Source organism: Amblyomma maculatum, chromosome 3 (genome assembly GCF_055883805.1).
Source record: "Amblyomma maculatum isolate TAMU_Amacu chromosome 3, ASM5588380v1, whole genome shotgun sequence".
In the NCBI taxonomy this organism is placed as follows: domain Eukaryota; kingdom Metazoa; phylum Arthropoda; class Arachnida; order Ixodida; family Ixodidae; genus Amblyomma; species Amblyomma maculatum.
This window is the reverse complement of record NC_139346.1, coordinates 177,914,667-177,927,497: the sequence shown is the minus strand read 5'-3', so window position 1 is coordinate 177,927,497 and position 12,831 is coordinate 177,914,667. Positions and strand designations below refer to the sequence as shown.

Genomic DNA, 12,831 nt, shown 5'->3' with positions numbered 1-12,831 from the left:
GGGAGTGCTGCGTGATTCCAGTAGGTCCATCCCCTTTGCCAGAACGCGGCCGGAGTAGGAGAGAAACAACCGCGCGTGTGTAAACACGCTGGAATGCAGCGCAGAGCAGACTACAACATACGTTTCAATGCAGCGGGGAGCAGACGACGCGGCCGCGCTGCGCGGAGGTTTTGCTGAGGTGTCTATAGAGGGCGCTGACGCACAGAGCGGCGCAGCGCCCCTATAGAGAAGTTACTGACCATATCCCCATGCACGCGCACGAGCCATCACGTGTCCAGGGTGGTCCTCTATTATCAACAGTAATGTGTCCATGGACTGCTGTCAGCAACGGAGAAAAATGAAGGTAACACTTAAAATAGCTCCCAGCTTGTGCAATGTCATGCGAGACACTGAAGCTATCAAGGGACACCTCCCAGGGCAACGAGATGACTGCTTCGCTCAAACTAGAGAGAAGTTTCTGAAAGTTAATAGTATAAATCACGGCAGTCCTTCAGCACCGAAGTTTTGCTGCAACGTACTCATTTTCCTATATGTGAAGTTGTACAATACGATTGAGTATATTGTGACAATGGCTTTCTAGAGCAGCAAGAATTTTGTGCCGAATTTCTGCATCAGTGTACTAAGAATGTAACGCAAAGTTACTGCAGATTTGTTGAAATAGTTAAGATAGTTTTCCATCATGGTCTCCAAAATAAAGCGTTGTGAAGTTGTTCTACAAAAGGCTGTTTTTGCAACTCCGTGCATTTTTGTGTGCCACTTCTGAGTTTTGACGGTCATGCTCTGCAATTGCATATCTCCAAGGATGCACTACAGTGTACCAAGAACACAAACACAAGTCTCCATCCCGGAAACTGCTACAGTGCTTATAAAAAGGAGGCTGACTGATGCACGGTTAAAAGACGATGGCAACTTTAATGAGAAAAAACGTGAATTTTTCAAGAGACGGCCTTGAGCTCCACATCAAAGTGCAGGGTGCTGTTCGGTGGAATGGAACCCATGCGGGTGTTTCCGTATGCCAGACTGGGAGGAATGATCAGGCGACGCTTTCCACCCACCTTCATGCCTGCACAAAGACACATGCAAGAGTTCAAATGTGTGCCTTGCTCCAAACTTAGAAAACGGCACTCACTCAACAAGACGCGCACTGGCACAAAACGCAAAACAAATCCATACCAAACTAGACCTGAAGTGATAATGTGCAATGGCTTGGTTAGAATACTCCATCGCATTTTACCCAACCGGCGCTAAAGTGATGTAGAGAGGGACCAGAGAACAAGCTGCACCGTAAAATGTTGCATTACAACAATTAGCTGCATTGTACAGTGGGGCAATCACACCTAATAAGTAGCCAAACAGCCTGTCTACAAAAGTGCATATTTTGTTGCACTTCTAAGTGAAACAGGACAGCACTAATGCTAAGAATCCATCACCCGTCCAGGTTGCCTAGCTTCATGTGGTTACAACTGTAACATTTTATTTTTTAAAAAACTTTCGTGCGGCCTCCTCCCCTTGCGTTACATTTGCGGTCATGTTATATACGTGTAAATATGGTACTTCCCTATTTCGACTAGTGGAAAGTAGCGTTCTTTCTTTTGCCTCCCCTGTTTCCATACTGAGACCCCAGGTCCTAATCTGTGCACAGTGCTCCATACGGATTACAATCTGACATGGCCACACAGTGCATGTTTGCCCCTCCTCCTTTACAGCTTGACTCACTGAAAACAAACCACCAATTTCTACTGCGAATGTGCAGTTCGCGTCAGTGAGAGGTGACAATGACAGACTGCAGCAGCTGTCAAGTAACTACTTGCCACTTCTCGGCTGTAGTTGGCAGCTCATGGAATCTCAGTGCGACTGTGTCTCACATGTGCGTTTGTTTTGCAGCAGGAGACCACAAATTTTTGCCTCCCCCAGAGGACACCATGTCTCGTGAAAAAGGTAGTTTGCTTATTTTACATGCAAAAAGTTAACTACTGCAGCAAGAGATAAGTGTAGCAAAAATCTTAGACAGTATCAAGAGGGCGGATCATGCTCTATAACAGCAGAAAGGAGTGCATGCCACAGCAACACGTTATAAGCAAGTGAAAATCTTTCATGCAACTAGATCTGCTCTCTGGGGCGGTAGCGTGTTCCTCGAAAATCCGGAGCTGGCGTTGTGAGCGAAAATTCATGAGCATGGCGCTAGCAGGCACCTGACATGGCCACGCACTGATTGGATGTAGAGCTGTCCAACGTTAGCTGCCAACTTGGGTCTCTCCTTTCATATGGGAGGTTGACATCAGAATCAGCTAGGGTAAGGAACTTTGCATTCACATTACCCCTAAGCCATGCAGGCACTCATACGGCATGGTTAAAGCGGGGCTTTATATGTGGGCTGGTAGCCTATGCTATTGTGTCATACCCTTAAAGGCGGAGCTTAAGTGTCCCCCTTAACTTTTCTTGCCACATCAACCTCCTATTTGCAAATCTAGAGTACTAGCCGCATCGAAACAGTGATATCTATGCACTCTCAGAACCACGCAAACAGCACTCACCCTGGATGCCTGTGTCCCAGCCTTTGATGACCTCATGCTTGCCCAGCCGGAAGCTAAATGCCTTGCCTGATGTGCAAGAGTCAAACACTTTGTTGTTGGACAGCTTTCCAGTGTAGTAGACGTGCATCTGCACACAGAGGGAGCCAAAAACCTTTTGTCACGCCTGAAGGCAATTACATTCAGAGCATGTCACACTTGCCTAAAGTTTTTGACAGCGTAATTAATGAATTGCATGCTATTATACGTGATTTTAGTTTCAGTGCCTGGGCACCGCCATCTTGATTTGATGGTGGCACCCTGTATGAACCAAACCATAAAGTCTGCACCGACACTCGATGCAATCTTGCGCTGTGTCTACGTCACTGGTGCTGTGGTGCACAACAGTTACAGTGCAGTACTCGTGAAAACTGCTTAGCACAGCAGTGCTTTTTAAGGCAAAAGCCTTTAATGCCTCATCGTTGTCGACAGAAGGTTGTCAGCAGAGGTGTCACGCTTTTGAGAGCGGGAGTTAAAAATAAATTAATAAGCCTTGTCTTCACCAGGAAACGAACTTCCATCCCTTGGATCCCCAGCTTGCGCTTTACCAACTGCGCCACGCCCCGGATCGTGAAACGCTCTTAATAATTCCCTTTGTCTACCATGAGGATGATAGCGGGATTCCGCGAGTGACAGGTACTGTGCCTTTCCTTTCCTGTAAATGAATTATAGAACGCCGGTGAGCTTTCATGCGTTCAATGAAATGCTGGTTGTGTTCAACAAGGCGCGCGCGATGTACTGTCACGACAGGTCATGATGTCACCAGGTGATTCATGCATATATACAATTGACCCTGCCGGGCGTTAAATCCAGGCGTCCGTGTGGCGCCTTTCATTTGCCGCTTCCTCGAATGCCACAGCATACAGCAAACAGAAGCAGACCCAGACGTCTAGGAGGAATTAGTACAGCATGCATCAGCGACATTCGATATTGATTTACAGGATCGAAAAGGCGTAGTATCTGTCACGATTCTCCGTGGAGCTGTAAAAGGTGGGAGTGAAAGAAGTGAGGGAGATAGAGGCTCTGTAGTGGAGGGTTACCATACACCGCGCTATAATGGCTTTCGCCTCATTGCACTTTAGAGGTCCAAAGTGCCCTCTAGAATTTTTTTTGCGTGCTTTGTTTGATTGCACCAACAAGCTACACCATTAGAGCTGTATGATGGAGGCGGCTGGAAGCAGCAGTAGTCACCAACGTGATGGCGAGAGCTGCGCTCTGTTTAGAGTGATCAAACTACCATTACTGATTAGTAGTGTTACCATTAACTTCTGCTGTACCTTTTATGAAGCACATATCTCAAGTTCGATCAAGGAATGCAGCTTTACTACGTAGAGATGCTTCCCATGATGCTTCCCTTGACCACTGCACTGATTTGGTGCGTACTGCAGCACATTTGATGTCATGTATTTTCCCTCAACATTGCATATTGTTACATGATGGTGCGCTGGCCCGCTTCAACAATGTACAGATTTCAAGCTAAATCACGTTCAAGAGCAACACATAAAACAAGCAGTGCCGTCCGATGGAGTTAACATGCACACCATCGAGTCTTCACTGCGTCATTTGCACGGTATGTTGAGCAGAATGTTGAAAAAAGAGGGCGGCCTCAAACTGCATCATGCCGCGAAGCTCAAGCTTACCGTACTGGTGTCGCATGAGTGTGCCAGACACTGGCGCTCTGATTGTGCGCTACTCCCTGCTCGTCGTTAGGCGCATCAGATGGCGCTTTGTAACTGCTTAGTGGTATAGTAAATAGCCTACTCATGGCACTGTCTTACTGCCAATCCCAATGTCCCATAACAGGAAGATATAAATTTCAGTGATGCTTTAGAAGCGGAGCCAGCGTACAAGCAGAATGAATAAGCCATGCTGCACAGCGGGAAGATGGCAGTCATCAGAAATTTGCTTGAACCACAGTTATTGTGCCTACCAGCAACGCAGTACAGGTCAGTGACTTTCGAGCAGAATTTTCTTTTGAAGTAACAAGTTTAGCACCCTTTTCTGTTGCTGGTGCAAGGGTTTCACTACATCGTTCGCTCGGATGGGTTGCGAAGGATCATGCATTGCTCTCCCGACAATGTTACTATTGCGAACGGCATCGATAAATAATGCCATTCTATTATGCACAAAACGTGCAAATGCGCAGTACACTCGAGATCGGCAACAGTGAACTGGAGCAATGCACATGGTTAGAGAGTAGTATTTCCCTCTTCCCCTCCTTGCTTTCAGAAAAATCGTCTATCGACTACCTATCCTTGCTGACCAGTTGCTACTTAAGAAATTCTGTGCTCCTCTACATGAAAGTCTTCACAGATATAGTTTGAAGCAATTTCTCAAGATCGACAGGTCAGCATCCTAAGATTATCTGCTTTGCATCATTGCTAGAGCAGCAGCAGTCGAAGGTAGTGCGACATGGAAGGTAGCGAGAGAAAAATATTTGCCGTTACACTTACGACTCGACCAGGTTTGGCCACAGGGCCACTGCCGACCCGCAAATCGGTGCTGATAACACCCCCAGGCAGCTTGGCTGTAACTCCTTTGTTTCCCTGCATGTGTGCATTCTGGGGCGATGGCTGAGCCTGTGAGTTCTCAGTGTCCTGTGAACAAATATGCGTGCAAGAGCAATAATTTGTCGCCTGCTTACAAAAAACTGCAAACGTGCGTAAACAACCATCCATATTCCTTGCAGCACGTTGCATTGCTCCGTGGGAGCTTCGCCCAAGCAACTTCGGCTTGAAATTCCCCTTAATAAGCCTGTGCAGCAATACTCCATTTCGACAGAGCAAGAGAAACTAAAATGCAAGAAATATGATGCAATACTGTCATTCAGTAGTGATGACCAGTGCGTGCTCATGTCGCAGCAGTATTAAATGTGAGCAAAAATGTTCAAAGAAAGACGAGAACTGGCCAACTCGCTACTCATTTTCATACAGATAGTAAATGCAGTTTGGAAGAAAGATCAGTGGTTCATAAGAACCACAATCACCTAGCCGCTACGAGTACTTGTACTGGCTACTTACTGCAGTGGGGGTTTCACTGCGCTGCTTCTTGTTTTTCTTGCGTTTCTTCTTCGCAGAAGACTCTTCGGGTGAAGTTGAAGGCTGCATATAAAGGGCGGCCCACAAGTGTGGATGGGGAAATAGAAGTAGGCAATTGGGTCAGGTGGGGTGGGTCGGAGAGTATGGGGCATCAATGCATATATAGAGTCCACAATTGACAATGAACATTACACAGTGCAGCTTGTAAGTGCAGTTTATAAAGAACAAAACTGCACTCAATATACAAGGTGATTCTAAAATTCTGTTAGGCCAATCCTGGAGGAGTTGGACACAGCATTTGTGCTGACTGGGCCGGTACCGCCTGCCACCCTTCAAAAGTATAGTATAAAGGATTTTTTTCACTTGGGCAACTGCACCACAGATGATGCTAAAATAATAAAAAAAATATATATATACCTATATATAGAGAGAAAGACTCCCAAACTGCATTTACAGGCTCTTGCCATCTTCATTTTCAATGCCTAGATCATGCACACGAATAACGAGCAGCTGAAGCCAGCAAACTGCACCCGTTTTACAATACAATGACATCCGGGGGGGGGGGGGGGGTCAAATGAGTAAAGGTGATTGTTCAAGCATGCGAAATATTTTGGCCGTACCCTTCGAAACAGTGTAAAATTCAGCGATTAAAATCACGACACCTTTCAGGCTCTCCGCACTGTATATTGGTGGTGGTGAAAATTTTTATTTGGTAATAAGAGGATGATGCTCATGTTTTTCTGGGATGTCATTGGTTGACGCTGCTGCTTGAGCCCATCGGACCAGAGCTCGTTGTTCCTCTAGTCCACAGATGCTTATCAGGGTTGCCTCGCATTGCTCTAGTGAGGTGGGCGCATGGTGACATCATGGATGGTACCAGTATGTTTTTCGCATAGAAACAGTTGATTTAAAGAAGTAAAAACAAAGCTACCGAAAGCAAAGCGCTAGAAGTATTGTTTAGCACCAGCTAGTAATGCACTGCAAGGCGTGGGAAAAGGCAGTAGAAATTAGAAATATTACCGTCTGTGATGTCATTAGCAAGCTTTGCCACAGTTCTTTGGTGCTGTGAGGAGAAGCTTGACTTGTCGCTTATGTTATCAGCTTGTGTGCGAGCGCGAAAAAATATTTGCATCCTTTACATACGTCTGCATAGATTTGAATCCTTGAATGCTCTGGAATTCTAAAAAAGCGATGCAGTTGCACTCCGGGCTCCTCGTACAGTGGCGCATACATTAAACACTGAGCTACAAAGCAGACTTACCACCAAGGAAGTGCGCTTTTCTCCTGACGGTGAAGCGTTGCCAAATGCTTTGTCTGCAGGGCGCTTCTGGGGCGGGCGCTTTTGTTGCACGAGTGACAAAGGCTCCTCCTCTTCTTCTGCACAACCCCATAAAAAGACACCTTCAAACACGTGCTCTCGCTCGTTCCCAAACTAAACGGCCCGCTCACATTCAGTACAGAAGCAATACTCACGTAGCACAAAAAATTTACTGTCACTTCAAGCAAATTATTTTTCCGGTAGCTGGATACAACCCAATGTCTGCAGTGAAGCTCGAACTGTGTTCTTGACGATCAAATACCGTTCCTCTGCGACAACAAAGTAGCCTGAAGTCAAGCTTTTCCTACAACCTCGACAAAGAGCTAGTCTCGAGTGTCCGTCTGCGAGAAGCGTCACACTTTGCGAGATTTCGTGGTATACCGCGAGATTGTGGCGTCATCACCTGGTGATGTCGTCATGACCGATGACATCATCAGGCGAGTCACACATATACGAAGCTGACCCCACCTGCCGTCCCATCCAGGCGTCCGTGCTGCGCCTTTCATTTCGTGCTTCCTCGAATGCCGAGATTCTACGGAATACAGCGAGACTGTGATGTCATCGACCATGACGTGACTGCTAACTGCTGGTTTTTCTTTAAAGCTTTATCCTACCACACAAATGCAATTTGCTTCCTGTCCTATGTCAGTTTAATCGGCATTTGTAACAACATTTACTGTCGCACAAAATCGGGATACTCGCATTCATTATTTAACAGTATGATGCACTGCGAACAAAAGCAGTGCACAAAAATGCAAATTTATTAACACACTCAATCCACAGCAAAACATCACGCCTTAAGCCCACTTTGGTTATCTAATGACGAGTTTTTATGCCACTAAATAATTACTTTGCACCATTACCAGCACTTACACCAAGGCCATAAATACACAGTAATGATATTTATTTATAACTGTTTAAACCTTTCGCTGCAAGAACTATTACACGTGACAGGAATATGCGGCTAGAAATAGGCACTCAGAAAAGTCCCATGGAAGAATGTGAGGAAATGCAATCTGCCAAGCCAACTCAAAAGGGTACTTAATGTTGATGAACACCACAATTTGCATTTTCATTAGGGCACTTCTCAACTTATACCACAATGGTGCCATAACTAACCTGACGCGTCCTCATCTGCATCATCATCATCTGCATCCTCTTCGTCCTCTTCTGTTTCATCTTCGACCTGGTCTACATCAAAGTCGGTGTCAGACTCATCTTCGCTGTCATCGCCATTGAGTGCCTGAAGGAGCGCCTGCTTGGGCTTCTTGGTACGCTTTGGTGATTTCTGGGCTGCATGCGAGGAGAGATAAAAGTTGCTGGCAGCTACCTGGCTCCACCCTCAATTTCCCTCACTTCAAATGCTTGTCTATTAGTAACAGACAAGAACTCTCCAAGAGGTCAATTGGTATACATGCTAGAAAGAGGATTGGGACACAAAAAAGGAACACACACTGTGCGGAGAACACAGGATGCATGTTCCCTCTGCCATATCAAAACAAAGTGTCTCATAACCTTCAGAGGGCTGATTGCTAGCGAAAAGCACCAGCAGTCGTTTCAGACTGGGGAGAAAGGACGGAAAAGGGCTACCATAAAACACTGTCAGGTCTTACGCTGGTCGTAGTTCGGAAGTCATCTAAAAAATTCCACTGCGACATTGCAAGTCCTACTTGGGACAAGCAGGTTGCCAACAGAGGCACGCAGGCACACAAGGAAACGTCTACAGAACCTATCCTTTTACTAAAAGGAAACACTGGATGCCCCTTTAATTCTTTGCTGCACTAATGCACCATGCACCTATATAGCTTCATATAAATTGAATGCGCCCTGCTGTTTGAAACAGTAACTGAATGGTCAGGGTGTCTAGCAAACCATTATTTTCAAAATCCCCGGTTTTCCCTGATTATTTCAGTTTAATTTCTCTGACGAATCAAGAGGCTCAAGAATGTAGCTACTGATGACAATGAGCACAGATGAATAATTCACAACAAAAAGCTATTAATCATATTCTGCAATTACAACAGTGAAAGGCTGTCATTAGTATTAATGGCCATTAAGAATGTCAAAAGTTTACTGAAAATGAGAAATGCAAGGATGCCAGCATAGAGTTAACACACGATGCCAGCATCAGAGCACGCGAGCCGCCTACCACACAAAAAGCCAAGCCAACCCAATCCAATATGGAGATCGCTTTCGCGCCATAATGTTTTGCGCTGGACGCTGTCGGCATGGCTCCCGCATATTTTATTGAAGAATCAATACGCACTTGAGTGCGTATTGGTTCTTGTACTGTGGCAACTCAGTAATGCTTTGGCGTAGTAACATAACGCACCTGCCTTGCGGCGAGACAGCCCCCTCCCCCCCCAAAAAAAAGAACAGCGTGAATAACATTGTTGTGCACCAGCTTGAAATGAAAATGCACTGCAGAATATATTGCGCCATTGTCCCAGACTTTGCGAAATTTCTGCTGTTTCCCTGAAGTTTCTTTTCCCAGTGCATAAAAGTTCCCTGACGATTCCCAGTTTTCCCGGCTGCTAGACACCCTGATGGTTTATTGATAGTATAGAAAAACAATAAATATGCTCATCCATAACTCTTTGAACCTAATGTGTATGCCATAATCGTTTTCCCAAGTAATGCATCTCACAATAGTTGGCCAACAAGACAATGCAAATGAGGATATGGTACAATTTCGAGTAGTGACAAACAAGAAAATGTGTGGAAGGCAGATCCAGAGTCACAACAAAGCCTAGAGTCTGTGCCCGCACCATGACTTCCTTCTAGCAAGTAGCTCAAGTTTGCACAAAATTTGCCAATAAGCAAAGCGAGAAATTAGTGAAAGCAGCTTACGTGAGCGGTCACCCATGGAAAGATCATTTTCTTGTTCCTCTTCCTCCTCATCTGGTAAGGACACTTCGTCATCTGAAGATTCCTCGTCGTCCTGCAGGCCGTCAGTCAGGTAGCCCGTCAAGTGCACGGTGCCCTTGCCGTTGAGGAAAAAGGTCACCTCCTCCCCCTCAACAAAGTTGAGGTCCAGGGGCACCTGTCGTGAATGGGCCTGGTCCAAAGTGCAGAGGAGGAACTCCGCCTTCCCATGCTCCAACATCACCATGACAGGCTCCCCTGTGTGGCAACAACATTTGCAATAGGATGTACTGCTCACATTATAGATTCTCTGTCGACCTAATCCATTACTGAGTAGGTTCAAAAGTCAGAATACTCCCTTTGCAGCATCAACACCTGAAGACTCTGTAACCAGAACATACCCAGTGTCATTACTTCCACTGTCATTTGTCACTAATCAGTACAGCAGTGTGGTTTTGCGTGCTTTTAAAATATATAAAAATATAAAAAGAGATGCTAGCTGATGCCTTAATTTTCCTGCAGAATGGGCTGTCAACACTTGAATGAAACTAATTTGCCAGAATGATTAAACAAACAAATAGGTGGTATGAAGTTCAAAACAATACCACATATGGCCTTGAATGCCTGCTGATGAAGTTCTTGCTTTAAAATAGGCCTCAATTCCAGCTTAAACATAAAGTTTCAAGGGAAACAATTGTTCAAAGAGACCATCTCAACCTGAGCCATGCAGAGAAGACAACCTCTCTTAAACTGCCATCGAAGCACATGGAAGAGGCAATACATTTGGCCTCTGGTAGCATGGTAGTAGGTGCACCGTGTACTGATGTTGGTGAAAATGGGAGAAGGAAGGTGGCTGGGGAATGCCCGACCTGTGCAAACCGGTTCAGAGGTGAAAGTTGGTTATTTCTCTGACCGGGGCACGACCCATGAACATCATGATAAAATGACAAACGGTTTGAAGGACACCGTCTACACAAAAGAAAAAGATGACACTGCCAACAGTGCATGTCTCATGCATTTGAGCACTCATACTAACGTTTAATATTACTTCACCTATTATAGAGAGGCAATTTCTTTTCAAGAGAACAGACACTGCTTATGTGATGCTTCACAAGACAGCTGATTACTCTTGCTGGCTTAAATACAACAAGACAGCAGTTTTGAAGTGTAAAATCGCTATGAAAAAAGACAGATGCAGAAAGCCGTACAGTCAAGTCCACTTATAAAAGCTGCAGTTATCCGAACTCTCACTTACTACGATCCAGCCTAGAGATGCCGTAAAAATATGTATCTGGTTTATGGAACTGTGTATCACATAAATGAACAATCGTGGCCTCACCACTTGGTTTGGCCAAGCAAGCCTCAAGAGGCTGCAATGACTGTTGATGCATTTGTGTACCTTGATTAGGCAAAGTGTCTAATGTGGAAGCATAATAGCAGTAAGTGCGAGGAAGCGGCAGTGTTGAAATGGAAACTGCTGCACAGGGCCAATGGTCAACTACCATTACCGATTTGAGGTGGTATGCATTCCCGGCTGGCCCACCCAGTCTGTGGCATACGTCGCCTGCTCACCCGGATCTCACCTTCTGTGCTGCTTCAGCATGGAAAGGCATCCGCAAACAGCAGCCATGTAGTACATCCTGCACCCACATGCTGCTTCCTTGTCAAGAATCAAGGATGTGGATGGCGACCTACCACCAGACGTCATGAACACTTCAATTGCTGTCGATATTATCATGTTCCTAAAGTGACTAAAGAAAGCAGTTTGACAGTCTCTTTTAAAAGACCGCTTGCTATGAGCTTTAGATATAACAAACACAATCCGTGTGACCACCAAGTTTGTTATAAGTGGGCTCGACTGTATTTTGTGGCCTTTACAAGATGCTAACTGTATGACAATGAACTTAAGCATGGTACTTAGGGCATTTCGAGTACAACTTGTTGGCCAGTTTTCTTTTTGAAAGAATGACATAATTTAGGGATGGCCTGCGGGCGTCTTAGATATTGCCGTGTTAGTGAACCAGGCCCGTTGTGAAGGCCGGCGCACGTGTACATAATCCGCTTATCGCCACATGCTCCGATGTGCACGGTGAAAGCTGTACGTGATCCAGTATCAGGGCACCACAGTGACATCATGCACAAGCCATCGCCTCAAATTTGAGCAAATAATGCGATCAGCTACTACGAGCAAGTAAGTGACAAGTCACGATGCGAAAGCCAGTAACCTCACATGACGTTAAAAAGAAATGTACCGTGTAAGTCCTGCATTTCTTCTAAAGCGCTTGCTTGTCCACATGATCACGTTATTCATAACACTGTCTACTCAGATTATCACATAAGAAAGATAATCGACAGGCACAGATAATCCTAAGAACTACGGCGGTGGCGGGAGTTTGGGGGAACCACTTCGTCGTGCAAAGATAGATGCGCCGACTTACCTCCCTGTCTTGGCTCCAGAGCAGCCATGGATAGGTGATACGATGTATCGACCACCTGGGAATAGCGCTTCCCGCTCTCCAAAGTGACGCCTGAAAAAGGTGGTCGGCATGTAGCACAATAATTAGCTCACATTCAACCACAACAACATAAGGCACAACCTGACAGTTGTGCCACCCCTTGGCTCTATAACCATGATTAGTTTCTTGAAACTAGAATCCACCAAAGTTCACTGTTCAATTTGCGATGCTACCTCACAGCAACTGGTAGCTACGAGAACAATGCGAGGAAGAAAAAGCATGCACTTACCCCAAAACATTTTTCCCGCTCTGTCGCTTATGCCCCGCAGTGGATGGGCCAAAAGTTCACGCCCACGACGTTGTTACAGATTCTTCGTTATGCCGCGCTCTGTCGCTGCACGCATGGACCGCTAAAATACGCCAAGCACACACTTAAAAGCTGAAAATGCACGCGGGCACAGGCTCGTGCGAACGCAAGCACCGGCGCCGATCGCTGACGCACGTTGCACCAGTCCGCCACCGCACACACAGAGGGCGCCCGGGCTACGACCAAAAATTGATAGCATTGATAGCTTTGATAGCAC

At 45.8% G+C, this 12,831-nt stretch overlaps 1 protein-coding gene across 2 annotated transcripts; it reads right to left on the bottom strand.

The window, feature by feature from the left end:
• Positions 1–892: 892 nt before the first annotated feature.
• Positions 893–12,790, bottom strand: LOC146197050 (46 kDa FK506-binding nuclear protein-like). Of its 2 annotated transcripts, XM_084598776.1 has the most exons (9): positions 12,537–12,788; positions 12,230–12,319; positions 9,777–10,049; positions 8,046–8,219; positions 6,870–6,985; positions 5,591–5,671; positions 5,024–5,167; positions 2,535–2,661; positions 893–1,063 (listed from the first exon to the last, which is right to left on the bottom strand). In XM_084598776.1, exons 1-9 carry the CDS (start codon positions 12,544–12,546, stop codon positions 936–938), a joined length of 1,143 nt encoding a protein of 380 aa, XP_084454902.1. In that variant the 5' UTR covers positions 12,547–12,788; the 3' UTR covers positions 893–935. The 2 variants fall into 2 exon arrangements, with proteins under 2 accessions (XP_084454902.1, XP_084454903.1); XM_084598777.1 differs by lacking the exon at positions 5,591–5,671 and having other exon boundaries at positions 12,537–12,790.
• Positions 12,791–12,831: the final 41 nt, after the last annotated feature.

Coding starts and splice junctions, on each gene's coding strand:
- LOC146197050 (XM_084598776.1), bottom strand. Junction 5,168..5,590: donor GCAGTGAAACCCCCACTGCA/GTAAGTAGCCAG, acceptor ATTTGTTCACAG/GACACTGAGAACTCACAGGC. Junction 1,064..2,534: donor CTGGGACACAGGCATCCAGG/GTGAGTGCTGTT, acceptor GTCTTTGTGCAG/GCATGAAGGTGGGTGGAAAG.